This window comes from Astyanax mexicanus, chromosome 15, assembly GCF_023375975.1.
Source record: "Astyanax mexicanus isolate ESR-SI-001 chromosome 15, AstMex3_surface, whole genome shotgun sequence".
Taxonomy (NCBI): Eukaryota; Metazoa; Chordata; class Actinopteri; order Characiformes; family Acestrorhamphidae; genus Astyanax; species Astyanax mexicanus.
The window spans coordinates 18,211,221-18,230,434 of record NC_064422.1 but is presented as its reverse complement, the minus strand read 5'-3'; the positions used below and the strand labels follow the sequence as shown (position 1 = coordinate 18,230,434).

General features: G+C 37.7%; 1 protein-coding gene across 1 annotated transcript in view; it reads right to left on the bottom strand.

The window, feature by feature from the left end:
- Positions 1–19,175, bottom strand: part of LOC103042653 (phospholysine phosphohistidine inorganic pyrophosphate phosphatase) — a 49,097-nt gene extending 29,922 nt beyond the window's left edge. The window contains exons 1-6 of the mRNA XM_007238987.4: positions 19,028–19,175; positions 16,596–16,783; positions 16,267–16,420; positions 14,935–14,998; positions 14,410–14,502; positions 13,572–13,663 (exon numbers count right to left, since the gene is read on the bottom strand). Coding sequence (XP_007239049.3) covers positions 13,572–13,663; positions 14,410–14,502; positions 14,935–14,998; positions 16,267–16,420; positions 16,596–16,783; positions 19,028–19,158 — 722 coding nt within the window. The 5' untranslated portion in view covers positions 19,159–19,175. The remainder of the gene's footprint in view (positions 1–13,571; positions 13,664–14,409; positions 14,503–14,934; positions 14,999–16,266; positions 16,421–16,595; positions 16,784–19,027) is intronic.
- Between the last annotated feature and the right edge of the window lie 39 nt (positions 19,176–19,214).

The window sequence follows — 19,214 nt, the reverse complement described above, 5'->3', positions numbered from 1 at the left end:
ATGTGTTTGTAAGTTTCTATTACACTGTTGATAAAGTATCCCATGTTGGTAAACAGGTGAAGTACTTTTCCAAGTGGTTTGTCTGCTGTTGCGAAGATATTGGTTGAAGTTCTTTTATAAATGGTTGTTATGGTGTTGCTAAGTGGTTGCAATGGTTTTCCATGTGATTTTTTATAATTGGATGCTAAAGTATTCAGCAGAATTGGTAAATGCTTGATGTTTTTTTTTCAGGTGACTTCCATGGTATTCCAGGTGGTTACTATTGATTTGCATGGCAGCTGCTATGGTGTTCTTGGTGGTTGCAATGGAGTTACTTTGTCAGTCAGGTGGTTGGGCTTGGCTAAAAGGCACCCAGGCTAATGTTACATTCATCCCTACCAGCATAGCAGACCCCCAAATTCCCTCAGCTTCCCCAGAGTCTGAGCACTTATCTAGAACAGGTTTCACTGTTTAACCCTGATTGGTGTAATTATTCAGTGCGGGGCTGATTTAGATCGGGACTGGATGATAAAAGGGGGGCCAGACTGTGTTTAGTTTTAAAGTGCTGCTGTTTTAAGGCCGCCTTTGTTTAGCTCACTTTAAAAACCCCTCTCCACTTTTTACGAGTCTCTGGGGACTGGGACTCAGATTGGGAAGACTGGTCAAAGCTGGCTGTGGGAAAGTGGGTTCTCTACTGAAGAAAATTTTCCTCATCTTAACTTACAACTATTAGTGTATTTTTTACACTCACAGTAAAGCTAATCTCAAACAATCATCATAAATGTGCTTAAGTTTACTAAAGCACAAGCGCACACACAAACCTCAGAACAATGTCCACAAAAAAGCACACAACTACGCACATATTCCACACTGTTCACACTTATTCAGATCTGGCATATAATTATACCACCTCTTTGTTTCTACACTCATTGTCCATTTTTTAGTTCCACTGATTATACAGGGTAGGAGACTTTGTGGTTCTATAACTATCGTATTTTGCACACTATAAGGATTATAAAGCGCAATATCAATAAATGTCTATTTTCTGGTCTATTTTCATACATAAGGCGCACTGGATTATAAGGCACATTTTATGCAACACAAGTAGTAGTAACTAGTAGTATGAACAGTGGTGTCGCCATGTTTTCTTTCTAAATTCAGCAGGTCTGGCCACTGAGTGGCGAAACCTGTAAAGCTAAGCTAAGTTAAGTAAACAAAACTGTAATTCTTAAAAAAAAAAAAAAAAAAACATTTCAGACGAGTCAGACAAGTCAAATGAGCATTGGATGTAAATCCACCGATTTCTCTCTAGAAAACTGTTTATTTGGGTGAGTAAAGCGCTTTTTAAAGCTGGAACATTAGCATTAGCAGTTAATCGCTAGCGATTAGCAGGTAATGCCACCCGACAGCGCTACACTGAGAAACCCTGAGTGTTTCGGTAATCCAAGGTAATATTAGCTAGCCGTTTGTCCCGCGTAGCTTGTTTTAACATGATAAAAACATGCTAGCCGGGGTTAGCAGCAGGCTACAGGCCAATAATACTCACCTCTGAACGGCCAAATATCTAGCGCTTAGAGCGGTTATCAGGTTATGCTAATGCTGCTCCAGCAGTGCTAGTCAGGGTTAGCAGCAGGTCTAGCAGAGCTAGCATATCGCACGGTTAGCAGCTAATGCTAATACTGCTGGAGAACTAAACTGAAACTCTTGTATAATGCTGTACTTCAGCGGAGTGGCTTTACTGCTCCTTACAACCTGACTGGTAAAATTCATACATAGGACACACTGTCGATTTTTGAGAAAATTATTTTATTGGATTTTAGGTTTGCCTTAAAGTGCGAAAAATACAGTACAGATTACTAGTCCTGTATCTGTTTCTCTACATACTTTATTATCCTCCTTTCAGCCTGTTTTTCAGTAGTCAGGACCCTACAGGATAGACCACCACAGAGCAGCTATTATTTGGGTGGTGGGTTTCTCTCAGCACTGCAGTGACACTGACATGGGGGTGGACCATTTACATTTACAATAAGGATGTTTAGTAGATGTTCTTATCCAGAGCAACTAACAAAAGTACTAATGCTGATTACTTAAAAAATATGCAGAGCAAGTTTGTATAGACTAGAATCACAAAGACACAACAAGCTTGTTAGTTTAGGAACTCTTTGAAAAGATAAGTCTTCAGTCAGCGTTTGAAGACAGTACGTGACTCTGCTGTTCTGACACACAGTGGAAGTTCATTCCACCACATTGGTGCATGACAGAGAAGAGTTGGAATGTTTGTCTTAAGGGATGGTGGGTCGGCTGGCTTTGACCATTGTACAAGCACCTGAGTGGCTTCCTTAGAGAGAACCAGTTGAACATTCTTTAGATGTTAAAAATGAGAGAGACAGTAGCTCATCTGTTTCCTGCACACACACAGTCTGTGTTGGTCATCCTCTAGTTATTCATTAGTGCCCACAGGACCCTGTCCACAGGATGCTCACAGGATATGCATAATGGGTGTACAAACAGGAAGGTGGTCATAATGTTATGCTTCATCACTGTGTCTGTATACAGCTCTGGAAAAATGATGAGTTTCTTAGATTTTACCAAATTAAAAACCTCTGGAATATAATCAAGAGGAAGATGGATGATCACAAGTCATCAAACCAAACTGAACTGCTTGAATTTTTGCACCAGGAGTAAAGGCATAAAGTTATCCAAAAGCAGTGTGTAAGACTGGTGGAGGAGCACATGCCAAGATGCATGAAAACGGTGATTATCTTTTTCTCTATTGTATTACATGTTGTTATTACAGGCCTACTGTAATATATACACAGGAAGCATTGATTAAATAAGTACATATTTGTACTCTTTTGATGTGTGCGTACATGTATGTACGTTAGTGTGTGTGTGTTTCAAGGAGAAAGTTCTGGCCTGTATCTCTAACGTAAACTCGTCTGAAAGAGGACAGGGAAACTACTCTTTTCGTCTATATCCTGCTTTCTGTTCTCACCATCGGTTTCGTTTGAAGCCGGACCCCAGCGGACCTCTCAGAGACGAGGCCTGCTCAGCATCTGGGCCACAGAGGCTGTGCAGAAGCTGTGCTTCTTACCCTGATCCTGAAGCGAGTGTATGTCTGCTCCATGTCATGGCCTGACTCGCTGAACCCACGCCAGCTTTACATCTCCCCACGGTTAACAGATTCACACCATATCCTTATATTTACATTAGCAGGAAGACACTGTATAACAGCCAGGAAAGCGAGAACGATTCATATCCATACAGACTGCTGGAGCACAGAGGAATACTGGAGGAATGAAAGTTTAAAAACAAATGAAGAGTAAAGATATAGGCATAGAGAAAGTAAAATCACAGAACTGCAGGAGAAATACAGACTGAATAAAGGGTTAAAAACTGTAAAAGTAATGTTACAATTAAAATAAGAGATAAACTCTTCTAAAACAAAGCTAAGATGGATAAAGAGATAAATTACATAGTGGATTATACAGAATCAAATGGAATTAAAATCTAAACACTGAATAAACTGTTAATAGTGGTAGTTACAAACTGCATAAAAAAGAGCTAAATACCATTACTTCTAAATTTATTTATTTATTTTTTTAATTATTAATTTTTTTTTAAATCCCATTTTCTCCCTAATTTACACGGCCAATTACCCAACCCACTCATTAGGACTCCGCCTCAACACCAGGCGGGTGAAGACTAGCACATGCTTCCTTTAATACATGTGAAGTCAGACACCACCTCTTTCCAAACTGCTGCTGATGCAGCACTACCGAGTAACATCACAGTGCACTCAGAGGAAAAAGCAGCAGCTCGGTTCCGATACATCAACTCACAGATGCCTTGTGCTGATCGACATCACCCTTTGGAGTGATGTGGGGAGAGAGCGCCATCTACCCACCCAAAGAGAGCTAGGCCTCTCAGGGCTCCGGCAGCTGATGGCAAGCTAAATGACTGATGGCAAAACACTCCTGATGTTTAACATTAATGCTACAGGATAATGTTAGAGACTAAATAAAAGGGATAAATACTTAAAGTAAATAATCATCATTTAAATAGCAACAGTTCTTATGAATGATATACAACGTAAGAGAAAGGCTACATATTGTCAATATACAAACTAAAAGGTTAACCCTATTGATGCATTATGGTCCACTGTGTGTCAATCTGCATCCTAGAGGTGGGAATACCAAGAAAAATAAATCCGCCTGGTGCTGCTTATGTATTCTAACACAGTAATAAGCCATGCAATGAACTATTGTTAAAATCCTTATTCTTTCAACTAATATACACGCTAATCTTACTCTAAAGAAATTTATATTATATTAAAAAATATTATATTATATTATAGAAAAATTATATTAAATTGTATAAAATGATTTGAAGTCTTCACATTCAAATATAAGTAAAAAAAAAAAATTAATCAAAACATGATCAATTCCATGATCATAAAAGCTGTTTTAAAATCTTTTACAGAAGATTTACAAAAGCCACATAAACAACTCTTTAAGATCACTTAACAGCTCAAGGTTGTCGGTTGAGACAAATAAAGTACTATTTAAGCATACAGTTAGCACCATGCTAACTGATTATTAGCTAGGGCTCCCAGCAATAGTTATCTAGATATATTTCAGCCCCATAGCTCCAAAGCTAAGCTAAAGAAGTGAAGCATTAAGCATGTTAGCATTTATATTTGATGTAGAAGATCTGGGGTGAGGATGGAATTCCTGCACAGTTGTTTTTAATCTTTTGAATGAATGAATGAAATGGTAAATGGCAGCTCAGCTGTAAACACAGCTCCAGTGGGGATATATTAAACTGGAAACAGACAGGCTGTGTCACATTAACACCTCTCACATTAAAGAGCTTTAATTCGGGGAAATCCAGCTCCAGGCTGAATCAGTGTCATCAGCTTGGTATTTACAGTCTGAGAACTGTAATAAACTCCACAGAGTCAGGAAATAAACGCGTACTGAAGTTTATTAAGATAAACGTAATCCCCAAAGGAGTTTATTTGACACAAACAGCTTTATGAGCAGAACTGCTGACAGACCCATTTAACAGCCTTATGGGTCAAAACAAGATAACAGCAGACTGGACTTTACTGGACATCATGTCCTATTTATATCATTTACCATCACTTAGCTGGATGCTCTGTAGCTTTATAAGAGTAGCAGTTGAGTGAATTTATAAGCTATATGAAGGATGCTGTTACATAATGCAGTTTATATTAACTTCTTAACCTTTAATACACACCAATCAGCCATAACTATTAAACCACTGCTAGCTACATTTATATCACTCCTGTAATTGCTCTTGTAATGGGATGGATATATACATACTCTATAAAGTACAAACTACATTTCTTCCAAATTCCAAATTAAAATATTGTTATTTATATCATTTATTTGCAGAGAATGAGAAATGGCTAAAATAACAAAAAAGATGCAGAGCTTTCTGACCAAAAAATGCAAAGAAAACGTTTATATTCGTAAAGTTTTAAGAGTTCAGAAATCAATATTTGGTGGAATAACCCTGGTTTTTAATCACAGTTTACATGCATATTGGCATGTTTTCCTCCACCAGTCTTACACACTGCTTTTGGATAGCTTTATGCCACTCCTAGTGCAAACATTCAAGCAGTTCAGCTTGTATTTTAATTTTGTAAAATAATAATAATAAAAAATTCTTCATTTTAACGTGGTCTCTTATTTTTTTCCAGAGCTGTATGTTAGGCAGTGAGTGAACAGTCAGTTTTGAAGCTGATATGTTAAAGCAGGAAAAAGCTTTTTTTTTTTCGAATGTTACCCTTCCTCTTGGAACAAAGTTTCAAGGGGAATGGGTAAAATCTTTCCCTTAAGAATTGGGACAACCCTTCAAGCACCCGATACAGATATAACTATAGCAGTGGAGTGCTAAAGTTTAGCAACCTAGCTGCTGCTTAACTAGTTAACTTTAGAGCATCGTATGCTTTCAGAAAAGAGACAGGTGGTGCCGCAGTTTATTATTATTGTCAATTCTTAAATTTCTTTATTGTATGGAGCGGAAATTAGTATTAATAAGCTTTTATTTTATATTATTTTATTTTCCGTCCCAACTTAGTGGACAGTAGCCTGCGTGTTTACCGTGTTTAAAAAGCTACGTGGGGTGAACCACTAGCTGATAGCACTCAGGGTTCCTCTGCGCTGTCTCGCTAGCAGTTAGCCGCTAATGCTCTAGCCCTTGTGCTGGAGAAATTTGGCAATCTAAGCTTACTATAAATAAATCAAAGCCTTTTACTCAAACAAACAAGGAGAGAAATCTGTGTAGATTAACATCCAGTGCTTGTTTTACTTTAAAAAAAAAAATATATATATATATATATATATTTACAGTTTTGCTTAATTTGCTAACTTTACTTAACTTAGTTAGCTATTTAGCTAGCCCCCACCGTGCCTTATGTATGAAAATAGACCAGAAAATAGAGGTTAATTGACCTACTCTCTATAACTGTACACCAGTGAGGAGGAGCTAGAGGGGCGGGGTTCCTCTTACTGTTTTCCCACATTACTAATCGTACATGTGGGAACTGGGAGGTGTGGATAATGGCCTGTTATACTGGGATATGAAGGCGTATAAGCAGCAGTGATTGACTGTGTGTGTCGGAGCAGTGTGTGGGGTCTCAGTACAGCATGCCATTTAGCAGGTTATACTACACTCTGTGTGGACACATCATTAACTTACTGCACACACACACACATATACACACACACAGTCATTCCCTGTGTGAATGGCTGGTCTGTGTGAATGCATCCGAGTGTTTCCTGAGCTGTACAGGCCGCGGCGTATTGAATGAGATGGGATTCAGGGGTTTAATAATGCAAACAGATGGAGAAGAACCAAGGAAGCACCACACTGTGAGCTACAGTGGCTAGTTTAAGTCTGTTAGTCTTGTACACTAACATGCCAAAAGTACTGCACAAACCACTGCATAGCAGAAACACTGCACAAGGCCTGATGTAGTATACATACACTACCAGTCAAAAGTTTTGGTAAGACTCAAACTAACCACCACCTCCACAGCTTCTTTCCTCAGGCCATCGTGCAGCATGTGGATTTGCATTGTCTTCTTGAAAAATGCATGGACATCTCTGGGAACAGACGCTTTCTTTCATATTTGGTATGGAGCCAAGAAACGTTAATGCCTATTCCTTCTTTCTGCACATTATTACACACACTGCAGGGTACATAACCAGTGGGCGATATGGGAAAAATCATATATCACTATATGTAATTTTTTATATCACGATAACGATATGTATATCATGATATCCCACATTTATATAAATAAATTATAAATAAATTAACAAACACGAAAATTAGGGTATTCAATCTGTAATTTCAGTTAAGGAGAACTTTCACTTTCAGTTTTCGTTATTTCCTTCGTTTTCGTTAATAACAAAACTTGGCTACTTAGCTATATGGTGATTATCATACCATAGCTTTATATAAAATAAAATAGTATTAAAAAACAGATGACTACATCACAGGCTATTTCATGGAGCCCGACCCGGCCCGAGGAAAGTGACGCGCTCATCCGCACGTTTAAAGCTCCGCAGGTGGATTAATGGGTGCGCGGCTCACGGTGGGGGGGGGGTATTTGGTGCTTCTTCTACTGCTTACGGGCTGCATGACGTGCAGTCTCTCAGCCTGCCAGTCAGACTACAGTGTCAGCATATATATTGCATGCGTTTTCGTACAGGACAAACTATTCAAACATGCGGATGAGCTCTCCGCACCCGATTTAAAAAATCACACAGTGTCTGTCTGGCTTAAAATAGTTAGATACAGCCAACAAATGAATAAATCAACATTCATTGGAAAGACCAGGGAGACGTTCTGTATGCTAAATTCTAAAAGATCAAAACGAAATAGTGAACACTCAAAGCAGTAGCTTAAAGACTTACAGAATATAAAGCTTTACCAGCGCTATGAGACGCAACACCTATAGAACAGAAGGATCAGCGGCAGCGTGACGGTTCAAGTGAAATAATTAAAATGTGAAAATACACAACAGAGCGCCGTGTACCACATAGAATCGGTCCAATATCCTCACCAAAAATAAAAAAAAAACATGATAGAAACCCAACCCTAACACCAATACATTTTATCCTAGCCTACTTTATATATTTGCATGAATAATTGATGAAATTACTGTAGAAACGATAGGGAGGATAGAAGGTAAATAGCACAATAGACACTTTTCTATCGTCCCCACGATATTTATCGTCATATCGCACAGCACTACACTGCAGCACACACTATTTATCATAACATATAGCACTGATATAGTATAAGAGCCTTTTCATAGCATCAGAAAGAGTTCCATTATCGCTATGAGTCAAAGAACCCCTTTTTCAGTTTTACAGAGTAGCTTTTCTTTTTAACTTAGATTTTAATCTACACTGTTAATGAACTCTGAAAACTTCAATGCAGTAGCAAAATTCCACTCACGTCACTTAGCATCAGTGTAGACTGATTCTCAACCAACGCTCCTCCCGGCCGCTAACAGATGTGCTGTTTAATAGCTGCTAACTGACGGTGTTTTCTTTAGAGACTGAAGGTGAATGTAAACCACTGTGACAGGCAGGATATCTGCAGGCTGTGTGAAAACAAGCGCTTAAAACTGTGTTTCCAACACTCTTTTATGCAGATCACGACTCCATACATACTGTATTCCATAGATCTGATTCAGTGTATATCACGATATACCTACATTTACAGTGTTATTAATATATATTCAAAGTCAAAGTCAAAGTCAAGTCAAAGTGGTTTTTATTGTCATTTCAGCTATATACAGAGTACACAGTGAAACGAAACAACGTTCCTCCAAGGACCATGGTGCACATAAACACAGTGTAGACGGAACAATAGTGCAACAGTACAAAAGTGCAGACAGACAATACAACACAATACAGACAAAGAATAATAAATAACAAGACAGTGTGCAAATTTTGCAGTGTGCAAAAAAGACCAGGTGAGGTAGTAATTACTCTATTACACAGTGTGCAATAGAGTCACTCTAATTAGAGACTGTAGTTCCATCTCATCGCTGTATATCATTACAATACCTATGTATAGAGTGTTATTAATGCATATTCACTCTAATGAGAGACTGTAGCTCCACCTCCTCAGTGTATATCATTTAAATACCTACATTTAGTGTGTTATTAATACACATATTCACTCTAATGAGAGACTGTAGCTCCACCTCCTCAGTGTATAATATCACAACACCTACATTTAGAGTGTTATTAATATATATTCACCCTAATGAGAGACTGTAGCTCCACCTCCGGGGTGTATATCATCACAATAACTCCATTTTGAGTGTTATTTCCTAATAATGAGAGACTATAGCTCCACTTCCTCAGTGTATAATATCACAATACCTACATTTAGAGTGTTATTAATATATATTCACTCTAATGAGAGACTGTAGCTCCACCTCCCTCAGAGTATATCATCACAATATCTACATTTAGAATTTTATCAATATATATTTAGTCTAATGAAAGACCGTAGCTCCACTTCCCTCAGTTTATACTATCACAATATCTACATTTAGAGTGTTATTAATATATATATATATTCATTCTAATGAGAGACTATAGCTCCACCTCCCTCAGTGTATAATATCACAATATATACATTTAGTGTGTTATTAATACACATATTCACTATAATGAGAGGCTGTAGCTCCACCTCCTAATTGTATATCACAGTACATTTACATGGATCACTTAAAGATGATGAGTTTCTTTTACCAAATTTTACCAAATTGAAAACCTCTGAAATATAATCAAGAAGAAGCTGGATGATCACAAGCCATCAAACCAAGCTGAACTGCTTGAATTTTTGCACCAGGAGTAAAGACATAAAGTTATCCAAAAGCAGTGTGTAAGACTAGTGGAGGAGAACATGCCAAAATGCATTAAAACTGTGATTAAAAACCAGGGTTATTCCACCAAATATTGATTTTGAACTCTTAAAACTTTATGAATATGAACTTGTTTTCTTTGTTTTCTTGTTTGTTTGTTTTTTCTTGAATTTACAATGAAAAAATCATTAAAAAAAAAAGAAAACTCATTGAACGAAAAGAGGTCTGTCCAAACATTGACTAGTACAATGTTCCAGTTTGTGTTATTAATACCTCTAACAGGACAGATCCTCAACAAAAGCTATACATTCTTCACAGTAAGGGGGCACTTATACGGTCTGAGGGTAAAAGGGCAGAGTCTGAAGCCCCCCAGGGGCATATCTGTGAATGTACCTGCCCCCAGTGTCTATCCAGACCATTCTAAATGCCTGTAAATGCTGTGGGTCATACTGTACTGAGAGCAGCTGAAGGGTCTGAATGGAGAAGTGTGGTGGAGGAGGAGGAGGTGGAGGAGGTGGGGTGAATGGGGAGTTGACTGAGGGGACGGGAGGATAGATGACATAATAGGCTTATTTCCAGATGGCTCCAAAACCCGCCAAAAAGAGCTGTGCTGAACAAAGACCAGTGTGGCCACACACACACACACACACACACACTCACACACTCAAACAGACACTCACTCACACAGTTTAATGATATTCTGCTAGTGTCTATTGTGTGTACTGTTGTTGAGGGAAAAATTCCCAAAAAACAACAATAGAGACGATTGAGGGAATGATGTAAATGACTGAAAGGATGCATGTGATACTGACTCAACGCTTGAGTGTGTGTGTGTGTGTGTGTGTGTGTGTGTGTGTGAGTGTGTGTTGTCTAAAGCTGAAGTCATCATTTTGCAAAACCCACAAGTTCCTACTATGTCCATTATAGCCTAAGTGGACTACACACACACACACACACACACACACAGACATCTTACACCATGTGAAAATAGTGTGGGAGTTTAGCAATATATCTACACTGATGGGCGTAGTGTTCTGAAAGTGGAAAACACAGGTGCGCCACTTACTGAAATGAACCTAGACAACAGTCAATCATCCATTCCTGTCTCAGCTAAAAAAAATGATAAGTAAAATTTATTTTAAAAAAGTTTTGAAACTTTCTGCATTTGCTTTTTTTAAGTAAATTTAATTTCATGTAAATTTAAGTAACTATAACTCAGTTTCAAGACTTAAATGTTACATAGAGTAAATAAGTGAACTGAACTTCAGTCAATCCTTTCTTTTAGTAAACTTTTATTGAATCAATCTTATCTTTTAGTAAATTTTACTTAATTTCTGCATACAATATTACCTAACTACAGTTACTTAATTTATACAATATTTTTATATATCATACCCGTCATTAATTATGGGATGAATTAATTATAAAAAAAGTATGACAACAATGTCATTGATTTAAAGTGCATTTTTATGTTTTATGTAGGTCTAAAAAAACTGAATACATAATATGAAATACATTACACATTAAAACAACTTGAAATAAATAATTTACATAATATATTAATTTAAATAAGTTTGTTTTTTTTTCATTTCAGAGGTTATGACATCACATCCAATCTCTCCTCCTGATTTTTTTTTTTTACACGTAAAGGGCGCAACCTCCCTCACCAGGGTATCTTCTATTAGCTACTGAAGGAAGTTTTATATAATGGCTAAATGATCGCAAGCCATCAGACCAAGCTGAACTGCTTGAATTTTTGCACCAGGAGTGGCATAAAGTTATCCAAAAGCATTGTGTAAGACTGGTGAAGGACACCAATGTGCCAAGATGCCTGAAAACTGTGATTAAAAACCAGGGTTATTCCACCAAATATTGATTTCTGAACTCTTTATGAAACTTTATGAATATGAACTTTGTTTTCTTTGCATTATTTGAGGGTCTGAAAGCTTTGCATCTTTTTTCTGCAAATACTTCATTTTCTGCAAATAAATGCTCTAAATGACAATATTTTAATCATTTTACTCAAGCATAGCAAAATCAGACTCTTAATTTTTTTTCCAGAGCTGTATATCAACACTCTATCAGTACCCCTTCCGCAAAATCTGCAAGAAATGCACTAGAAAATTAAAGTTGCATGGGATGGACACCATTAGGAACCTCTACAACTCCATGATGAGAAGTCTGCCATGATGCGCTACACAGGCATCACATGTGCGTAAATATTGCCAATATCCGTCTAACTTTTAAATCATTTATTGTACATGGTAACTGGTTTTATAATGGTTTTGTCTTTCTTCTCAATACCACTGCAGTCCCACACTTCCTTCTGAGTGTTTGTTGATGAGTGTTTTAACACATGTACACACTCTTAACCTATGTGCTATAAAATTGTATTTCACACATTCATAACACAGACCAGCTTCCTTTGATTTATAGAACACTGTGTTCACGGTTCACACTCACACAGGTTGCTATTTTAACCACACACACACACACACACGCACTTTTGAGTTTGGGGAAAAGTTTACACATTCACCAGGTGCTTTCCCTCCCTCTCACTCACTCTCTCTCTCTTTGTGCTCGAGTGGGCAGCCATATGGTGGTGTATTTACATTAAAACAGAGAGACCACTAATCTCTAACCTCTGTACTGGTTCACTTACCCTGTCCTTATACTGGGCTTTGGCGCCCTCCACTGGTCAAAAACTGATTTATTCTAATGTTATACAGAGTTAATTACAGGTAGACACTCTCACTGACTAAACACTGACTTAGTGATTATTTGGGTTTAGTATTCTAATGGTATATAGAATTGATTACAAGTAGACTCTCTCACTGAACACTGACTTTATGTTGTTCATTTGGGTTTAGTGTTCTAATGTTATATAGAGTTAATTACAGGTAGACGCTCTCACTGACTAAACACTGACTTTGTTTTTATTTGGGTTTAGTATTCTAATGTTATTGTATAGAGTTAATTACAGTTTGACACTCTCACTGAACACTGACTTTATGTTGTTTATTTGGGTTTAGTATTCTAATGTTATATAGAGTTAATCACAGGTAGATACTCTCACTGAGTAAACACTGAATTTATGTTTATTTGGGTTTAGTATTCTAATGTTATAAAGAGTTAATTGCAGGAAGACACTCTCACTGATCACTGACTTTATGTTGTTTTTTTAGGTTTTGTATTCTAATGTTATATAGAGTTAATTACAGCTAGACACTTTTACTGAACACTGACTTTATATTGTTTATTTGGGTTTAGTATTCTAGAATGTTATATAAAGTTAATTACAGGTAGACACTCACTTATCACTGATTTTATGTTTATTTGGGTTTAGTATTCTAGAATGTTATATAGAGTTAATTACAGGTAGACACTCTCACTGAACACTGACTTTATGTTGTTTATTTGGGTTTAGTATTCTAATGTTATAGAGAGTTAATCACAGGTAGACGCTCTCACTGACTAAACACTGATTTTTACGTATATTTGGGCTTTATTTTCTAATGTTATATATAGTTAATTACAGGTAGACACTCTCACTGACTAAACACTGAATTTATGTTTATTTGGGTTTAGTATTCTATTGTTATATAGAGTTAATTACAGATAGACACTCTCATGTTTGTGTATAGCAGTACACTGAAAATGCACAAACCTGTATTTTCCCGTTCTGACCTGAAGACCCTTCATGCCACACTGCTGAGCCCCGCCCACATCATTCACCAGATCATCCCCGATCATGAACACCTACAGGAAGAGAGAGATAGAAAGATTAAGAGGGAGTGTGGGTTGAGTATTGGTCGCTAATGTTCAGGGAGCTTGTTTAGACTTTCTACTAGATTTTGGAACATTGCTGTGAGGATTTGACTGCATTCAGCCACAAGACCTGAGTTTTAGTGAGGTCAGGACCTCATCACTCCTTTAAAAAGTAACTAAATTACTTTACGGATTACTTCAATTTAAAAGTAACTTTAAAAGTTACTTTCACGTTACTTTATTAGTTACATTCAGCAGCTGCCAACAACACCACCAACCGCAGCCACAGAGCAGAGTGTGAAGGTTCAATTAACAGGGTAAGAGCACAGTTTGGATCAACATATTGCAATGCACACAACATTCTGGGTGACATACCAGAGTTCAAAAGATGTATCAAGAGCCACAGTATCCAGGGTAATGTCAGCATACCACCAAGAAGAACGAACCACATCCAACAGGATTAACTGTGGACGCTGTAAGATGTTCGGGTGTTAACCCGGATTGTATCCGAAAAACATAAAACCACGGCTGCTCAAATCACGGCAGAATTCAACGTGCACCTCAACTCTCCTGTTTCCACCAGAACTGTCCGTCGAGACAATGTGACACTGTGTTTCAGTTTCATTGTCCAACCCATGTAGGTTCACATTTGTTTATCTGCTCCAAAGAGTCCTGTTTTATTGCCAGTATGTGAGAATTAGCTCTCTCACACACACAAACAGGAATGTAGGTCTTACCTCATGAGGCTGGAGACCCATGTCATTTAGAACAGTCTGGAAGAACATGGGGGCAGGTTTCCCCACCACCTCCGCCTCTACATCACACGCATACTGCAGAACACACACACACACACACCATTTAAAACCCAGTTACCAAGTAACCTTAACAACAAATATGAGATATAAACAACAGATTAGAGGCTTTACAGTAACAAAACTGTACTAGGTTGTTGTGTGTGTGTATTTTCATTAAATTGTAAAATTGTAAAAAGTAGTGTGTATAACTCATTAACAGTTACCATAATCTGAAGACTACATACTTAAGGAATTAATCACATATTAAAGCCACATTTTACTATGTATGAACAGCTTATTTCAGTATATGCAAGATCATCTCAGATGTGTAGGAATGTATTGAATGAAGAATATTTTAACTACTAGTAAAGAACAGCTGTCTTATGTGTTACACTGATGTAGAGCACTGCTCTTACTGAACATATAGAGGCCTGGGAAGGACTGCTCATCATATCTCATCATACACACCTCAAGAGCTTTCATATACACTCCAACATCCAGCTTTAGACCGTCCGTCTCTTTATAGTAGCGCCTAGAACACAAATGAGATTTAATTCCACATCTACAGCATAATTGAAGTGTACCCATATTTCTGCATTGTCAGATTTTCACAAAACTCATAAAAATAGTAATTTCTTCTTCTGAAAATGAAATTAGAGTCAGTTTTTTTTTTATCAATGGAATTGTAATCAGAGTGGGCTCACACTTTGATTTAAAGAACATAAACAAAGTCTGCTCTTTACAACACATGTTTGTGAAAATGTTTCTGAGAACCTCAGAAAAAGCGCTGTTGATACTCATCAAGACCATTGTTACCCTCACCAGTAGTGGTCAACCAACAAAGATCACTCCAAGAGCAAGGCACATAATAGTTCGGCGAAGTCACAAAGGACCCTACAGTAACTTCTAAGCAACTTACATTTTTTGTCACTTTTGTCACTTACAAATATAGGGGTTGGAAAATGAAACTGAAACACCTGCTTTTAGACCACAATAATTTATTGTGGCGACGGACAGTTCTGGTGGAAACAGGAGAGTTGAGGTGCACATTGAATTCTGCCGTGATTTGAGCAGCCGTGGTTTTATGTTTTTTGGATACAATCCGGGTTAGCACCCGAACATCCCTTTCAGACAGCTTCCTCTTACAGCGTCCACAGTTAATCCTGTTGGATGTGGTTTGTTCTTCTTGGTGGTATGCTGACATTATCCTGGATACCGTGGTTCTTGATACATCGCAAAAACTTGCTGTCTTGGTCACAGATGCGCCAGCATGTCACCCATAATGTTGTAAGCATTGCAATATTTTGAGCAAAACTGTGCTCTTACCCTGCTAATTGAACCTTCACACTCCGCTCTTACTGGTGCAATGTGCAATTAATGAATATTGGCCACCAGGCTGCTCCAATTTAGCCATGAAACCTCCCACACTTAAATGACAGGTTTCAGTTTCATTGTCCAACCCCTGTATGTATGTAATATTGGATAATTTTCCATTTTCATTTTTGTCTTGTTTGTTAAGCTGGGTTTTCAATCAGATGATGATGATGTATATCATATATATGTAGAAATATAGAAAATTCTAAAGAGTTTACCAACTTCCAAGCATCACTGTGTTGAATTTACAGTTAAATTCATACAACATTTCCAATTTTTAAAAGAAGGGTTTAAACCAAGTAGTTCTGAAGAATGTCTACGGTAAAAAGAACAACTGTCAGATTATTTACTGACATTATTAAGACAAGAAAACTAAAAAAAAAAACCTATAGTATAAAATACATATATCACTTTAAAAGTATTTACCCTCTGCCCATTGAGAAGAGCACTGGTTTCTCCAGTCCAATCAGAACACGGAACGCAGCATTCATATTCTCATAAGAGAAATTATCTGCAGCGTCTCCGATCACCACACAGTTCGGATTACTCTTATCCACACCGTCAAACTCCGGCACCACATCTGCAACACACACACACACAAACACACACACACACACACACACAAACATGTTAAAATGAGGTTCTTTGATGCTTTCTTCTTTAATTATTTTCTGCAGGAAAGTCAATAATAAAGGTTGTTTTAGTGGTATAGTGGTATATAAACCATTTAGTTTTAAGTGTACAGTCAAACGCACCGTCATGCACCAGCAGGTGGGGTCTGAGGTTGCGCTGCTTCAGGACGGACACCACGGCCGGGGCAGGAGGGAACACCTCGCTGACATTGATCTCAAATCCCATCCTGCAGAGCTTCGCCACAAACTTCTCCCGCGTGGCCTGAGTCTCATTAGTGCAGAATCTCAGCTGCAGGTCTGAAGCCTTCAGCCTTAAAACACAGCAGTAAAAACATTGCATTACTGTATAGAACCTACAGCCCAACAGTTCTAGCTCTGCTATTGTTGAACCCTAGTTGGAGATGGTGGTTATGTTATATGGAGTCAAATTAGGGGTCTTTAATGCTGACAAGTAAATAAAACTATTACGAAAAATAAAATCTCCACAAGTTGCAAAAATAATAATAAGTTACCTTTTTTCTGTTACAATATTTTTTTAGTTTGAATATTTTGAAACACCACTTTTTCTTTGCTCTTAGCATTTTTCTTTTTGCCATGCTTTTCCTTTCTCTTTCGCGTTCCTCCGTTTTATTTGCGAGTCTATTTAGACCCCTTTTTGGCGTGGGGGCGTGTGGACAGGAGAGGGGCGTGGTCAAGATGGAAAGGCAGGTTATGCAGCATTCACATTACATACACCTAATTAATTAATTATTTAATATTGTTGTTTTCAGTTGTTAAATTGAGCATGAGGCTGAATTTGGCTTCTTTTTCACCGGTGTGCTTCCTGCAGTTACACGCGGCCGCCTGTAGATGGCGGATTTTAACAGTGAAAAAAAAATCCATTAAAACACAATGCTGTGTAAACGCTCTGAATAAAAAAGGGATTAAAAAAACACAGAAAGACCTCCATGTTTAATGTAGATTTCAATATAATATAGATGAAATAAGATCATAAAACAGAACATTACATTAAAAAATAATGTATTACTCTCCCTGGGAGAATTAGAGTAAGAATAAGAAAAATAAACATGTAAATGTCCGATGAAGGACACAGTAGCAATATTACTTTTGATATTTTGTATAATGACACTGGAAATTGTACCTATGATTTAATCAATTTGATGAACACAGCATTTTATAATATAAGAAACTGTCCAATTGAACTATGGACCTTACTCAATCTGACATACACTAATGTCTAATGACTGGTCATGTTAATGGACCAACTAGGACGTTAAACTCAAATTAAGGCAGGTAAGCTAAATGGCTAAAGCTAAGCAGTGATGTAAGTAGAGATGCACTGAATGTTTGATAACCGAAATTAAATATAAAAACATATATAAAAAAATCGCAATGCAATCAAATAGCAAGTTTTATTGCTATTTTTACTCATATTAGGACAGTCTTAAAGATACCAACAGGAACTAAATTTAGTCTTGGACCAGAGCTGGACTGAGAACTAAACTCAGCAATGGACTTTTCCTAGACCAGCCCACTACAATCACAGCAACTCCAAAGTGGAAAAAACCCTATATGCATATTTAGTTACATGCAAGTAACAAAATGATCTTAAATAAACCATATTAAAGCAGTAGTTTTCTGAGCAGGCCACATTTGTTTGGAAAATATCAAGAATGCTTTTTAAATTATTTTTCTGGAAGGCTCACTCTTAGACCCCCATTTATACATCTATAGTGACGCCTCTGCTTTGGAATCATTATAGTTCTATGTATCAATCTATTGCATTTAAAGATCTACAGTATCAATTATTATAAAATTTTCTTACATCGTTAAATTGGAGTTTCCATATCCTGATTCAGTAAACTCCAGATACTACCGGTATGCGTCTTTGTTATCTTGAGGGCACAAAAAATAGCTTCCATAGCTCGAAATGCACAAAATGCATGCACTACTTTTTTTAATTAATCATGGGTGTGTGTTTTGGGCATAACATAAAATAAACCAATCCGTTTGTCGCTTTCCATTCCCTTTAAGAGCCAGGTGTGCTCTGTGTTTGGCACGTTTGTATCTTTAAAGCATGGTGCTTTGTGCGTCTCAGCAGAGGATAGGGACGTGAGAAATGGGATTAGGCCCAAGTATCCCCTGGCATTTCACTGTAATATACACTACAGCAGGCCTACATGTTTTAATCTGGCCCTTATTGTTAAGGACTGACAACACACCTGTTTAAAAGTACACAATTTGGGACACAACCACCCATATCTTAAAGTTAAATTTGGCATCTGTGTGCTTTTTGTTTCTTACGTAACTTATAAACACAGCAAAATTATTCACACTCAGTTTTCTGCAGCATTATCTTTGGCGTGCTTCACGTTATATACAATGCTAAGTTTGGAAGAACATCATAAGAACGCTGCAGTGAGTGTGCTTCTTTTTAAGTGCTCTAGGTAGGCAGTAGGCTAGATGTGTGCCGTTTGGAGCGCCCCCTCCTGTTCACACACTGCTCTGTAGTCACTCTGTTTACTCGGCTCGCGCTGCAGCTCACTCTTTATCACCTTTTAACCGCTTCCACCGATCCCTCTATGGGCACTCCTCCTCCCTCCCCGCTGTCGTACAGCACTCCGCACATGTCCAAAATCACTCCCTTCACACTCCTCACACTCTCCGTCCACTTGTCGTCGGCCATGGTGACAGCTGCGCCTGCGCATAAGCAGAGCTGAGATTTGTGGGAAGTGTAGTTTC